Genomic DNA, 3978 nt, shown 5'->3' with positions numbered 1-3978 from the left:
ACAACTCAACATACAACACCTTAAAACATACAACTCAACATACAACACCTTAAAACATACAACTCAACATACAACATCTTAAACAACATAAATGTCTTCATCTTCAACATTTATTTGTGTTACAATACAAATAACTAAATAAAAAGTTGTTTAAAGTCCTTAAAAATGAGTACCGTAATTTCCAGACTATAGAGTGCACCCAAATGTAAGCCACACACACTAAATTAAAATAAATAAATAAAATTGTTCTTATATAAGCCATGCTTATAAGCCGGGGGTTTATGTTGTAACGTGAAATATTTGCACAGAAAGATTATTTCAAACTTTTAATTAAATACAAACATTACATTTTTTTCTGAACAATCATTTTAACGCACAGCTGGTTAAAAAATAAAATAAAATACAGTAGCTTACCTGGAAAAGTCACTGATCGCTATGTTCATCTTCCTCCTCTGCACTAAAACCAGTAAAGTCTTCTTCAGTGTCAGAATTGAACAGCCTCAGAAAAACTTCATCACACACATCCTCAGTCTCTCGTTGGTTGTCAAATATACAGGAAGTTATTGGTCACTATCTTCATGTTTGGGGGGATTCCCCCCCCCACCACCACCACCATTTTCTCCTCCCCTCCTCGTTTCATTGGTTTGACTGTGACCTGTTCAGTAATTTCATTAGTCAGATTTTTTATTAACCTTTATTTATACAACAATGTTCAGTCAGGTCATCTGGACAATATCTTTTTTTTTTTTTACCTGACTGAACATTGCTGGATTTTTTACCTGGATTATTGAGCATGAACCTTGATGTCTTTATTTATACAGGTAGTTTCATTGAGTCACGTGGACCCACCCCCCAAGAGAGACATGTATTGGACAGCTCTGTGAGCGCCCGGGTGTGACGAAGCTAAATGTTTTTGGCGGCAGCTCGATAACTCGTCAAAAAAAAAAAAAAAATCCATAAATTAGCTGCAGCACTGTTTAAGCCGTGGGGTTCAAAGCCTGTGAAAAAAAGTGGCGGCTTATAGACCGTAAATTACGGTATTTTTAAATAATAGGATTGGTTAAGTGATGTGCATTAAAACGTTTAGATATTTATATATAAAAGCACAAACTTGTTTTTATTTTTACAACTGCAGACACCGCTGACCGCTCTAACAGAAGCCAGCAGCAGCTCCTTCAATCATTTCGAGCACGGGGTCATTCGCTGCGATGACAATTTTTTCTGTCCAACTGGACAAAGTTGTTGCAAAGGACTCATGGGCCAGTGGAACTGCTGTCCCCACCAGCTGGTATGGATTGTGCTTTTGTTCAGCAGTTATTTTGGACCAAGAGTCCGACATATAAAGATGTAACAACAGTAATACTCTAATCACCTTCAAGTGTAATACAGCAGTCACTGTTTTGTTCTAACACTACGACTGATTTCAGGGCATGTGTTGCGCTGATGGGCAGCACTGCTGTTCGTACGGGTTCAAGTGTGATTCATCTTCCTCCAAATGCACAAAATAGAAACCCCCAGAGGACCACAGAACCAAAACACCAAGGACACATGGCTGAAGACGTGTTTTGCTGTCATTTCTGTTCAACACTTTGGTCACAATCAACCTTACAATGTTTTATTTTGTCGTCCAGGCTTAAATCACATCTGTCTTACTAAAGCACAATCGATGGATTTGTTTTCTAAACTGCATGATCTGGTTTTTCTTTACAAATAAAATATGGAGCCTATGATGTCGGCTTCAAATAATTTTCTAATAAATTTACACCATTTTCAGGATTTCTTTAATAAAAACAGTTCTTATTTAGATGTGTGGAACATGCTCCTGCTGCCAAAAGGTGAAGGTGGGTGAAGACGCTTTTGAATCTGCCGTTAACAGAACATCTCATGAACCACTGGGGATTCTCCTTTAGAAACATACGGCTAAATCTCTAAAAAATCAAACTTGACCTCTCTAAACAATAACCAGGCCAGGTAATGAATCTCCAAATTGCAACAAACAGCATATAATTTTATTTTATTTTTTGAGATCGAGCATTAAAAAATAAATATAAAAAATCATTGCGACTCTTTGCAAGCATGCCAGATGTTTTTGTTTTGTTTTTTGGCAGCACAGTGGTGCAGTTGGTAGAGCTGTCGCCTCTCAGCAAGAAGGTTGCCAGATCAATTCCCAGCTGGGGATCTTTCAGGGCGGTGTTTGCATTTTCTCCAGGTAAATCTAAATTGTCTCTAAGCGGCCCTGTTGTCCAGGGTGCCCCCCGCCTCTCACACAGTCATGGATGGATATGCTACCCAGTGACCCCCGCTGCACAAAAAGGAAGAAGAGTGTAAAGATAATAGATGGGTGGTCATATTTGTAGCATCATATTCAGAAAAATCAGTTTGGGAGTCTGGCAAGTTTGTAGAAGACCAAATAAATCTTTAAAAGGACCATAATTGGCCCACGAGCCACTAGTTGAAATATAAATTATGCTTTAAATGAAACACTAACACACATGATGGGCTTTGTTAAAATGTAATGTGCCCATTGGATCATGACCTGTTTCTATTTGTAAAAATCCAAGAAAGTTCAGTCAGGTCTGATGGACAGTTTCTTTTTTTGCAGAGATGTTTCGTCCTTCATCCAAAGAACTTCATCAGTCCAAGGAGCTGGTCCCACAAGCAGCACACCCACATATTGTAGTGGGTACATCTTATCAGTTGCTGGTGATGAGGTGGATTCTGGGGCCTGCCCTCTCCCCTGTCGACTTTTGATGTGGCTCCTCGGACTGATGAATGAAGGACGAAACGTCTCGACAAAAAAAGAAACTGTCCAGATGACCTGACTGAACTTTGTTGGGAGTTTGTACCTGGATTATTCAGCATGAACTTCGATATTTGTTAAGTTTCTGTGTGAAGTCAGTGATGGAAAATGCATTCGCTATTTTTGGGTAGGACGCAGTTTGTGACGGTAGGATAGTGTTTATGTTTTACCTTCTGTAAAGTTGACCATGTGTGCCTGAACGTAAAGCTCCTCCGTGTGAGGCGGAGAAGTCCAGCTCTCCTCCTCAGTCCTCCTCCTGACAGGAAGCGGGAGGTGCGGAGGAGTTGCTCCGCTCTTTTTTTAACTTCCTCCGTGGTAGTTCTCTTACAGTAACCCCGGGGTACTTATTACTGCCTCGTCTTTATATTATTATTACTTTGTCCGTGCCCGTCGTTTCGATGCTCCTCCTGGGAACATGGCTGTGTTAAAGATACAGGACCAGGTAAGCTACACGTCGAGCTAACATCTGGTTAGCTAACGCCAAGTCCCGGAGAAGTGACGGAACAATAGTTTTTGTTCGTGGATTCACAGCTCGTCTCGTGTTCTTCAGCTCCAACCTCAGTTTGACAACAGACACGGCTGTAGTTTTTATACTGTAGCCTAAACCTCTGGAGGCTAAGCTAATGCTACATAGCTTCTGCGGGTTCTTTAATGTGGCGTTAGCTAGCTAGCTAGCGGTAAAAGTACACGGGATTAGCATAACGGTAGGAGCATGCTAACATGTCGGTCTTTGTTCTGCTGGATCTTTTTAATGTACATGGACGTTTTTGCGCTCGTGTTTTCTGTTTGTGGCGGTGGTTATGCACAGATGAACACAGCTGGATGGCTATGAGCTCGTTAGCGGTGGCTAACCCTCCTGCAGACTTGTTTATGCTCATCCAAGAGTCGGCACTGCCAAGTTGAGTCGTGTTCGAGATGTTCTGACAACAGGTCGGCTCTGGGCTTTGCTCTGGAGGTCCTGCCTTGTCAGCTGTCTTTGCTGCAGCTGCTGCAGGAGATGAGGCTGTCGGGTTGAAAGAGCAGGTGGTGGTCTGAAGACTACAGCTGCTGCCAGAGACCACCACTTCCTCAGGTGGTGCACTCATGGAGTGGAGCAAGTTGTTCACATCACACACAAATTAAATATACACTTTCATTTTTTACACTTTGCATTTAGTTTTACCATACCACTTTATTTA

General features: G+C 41.3%; 1 protein-coding gene across 1 annotated transcript in view; it reads left to right on the top strand.

Moving 5' to 3' along the window:
• LOC119425889 (progranulin-like) overlaps positions 1-1510 on the top strand; it is a 5438-nt gene extending 3928 nt beyond the window's left edge. Inside the window, exons 4-5 of the mRNA XM_037693446.1 lie at positions 1136-1288; positions 1428-1510. Coding sequence (XP_037549374.1) covers positions 1136-1288; positions 1428-1508 — 234 coding nt within the window. The 3' untranslated portion in view covers positions 1509-1510. The remainder of the gene's footprint in view (positions 1-1135; positions 1289-1427) is intronic.
• Positions 1511-3978: the final 2468 nt, after the last annotated feature.

The sequence above is a fragment of the Nematolebias whitei genome, chromosome 19 (assembly GCF_014905685.2).
Source record: "Nematolebias whitei isolate Nwh7 chromosome 19, NemWhi1, whole genome shotgun sequence".
Lineage (NCBI taxonomy): Eukaryota > Metazoa > Chordata > Actinopteri > Cyprinodontiformes > Rivulidae > Nematolebias > Nematolebias whitei.
Note: the sequence above shows the minus strand (reverse complement) of the source record. Positions and strands in the feature narration are given on the sequence as shown.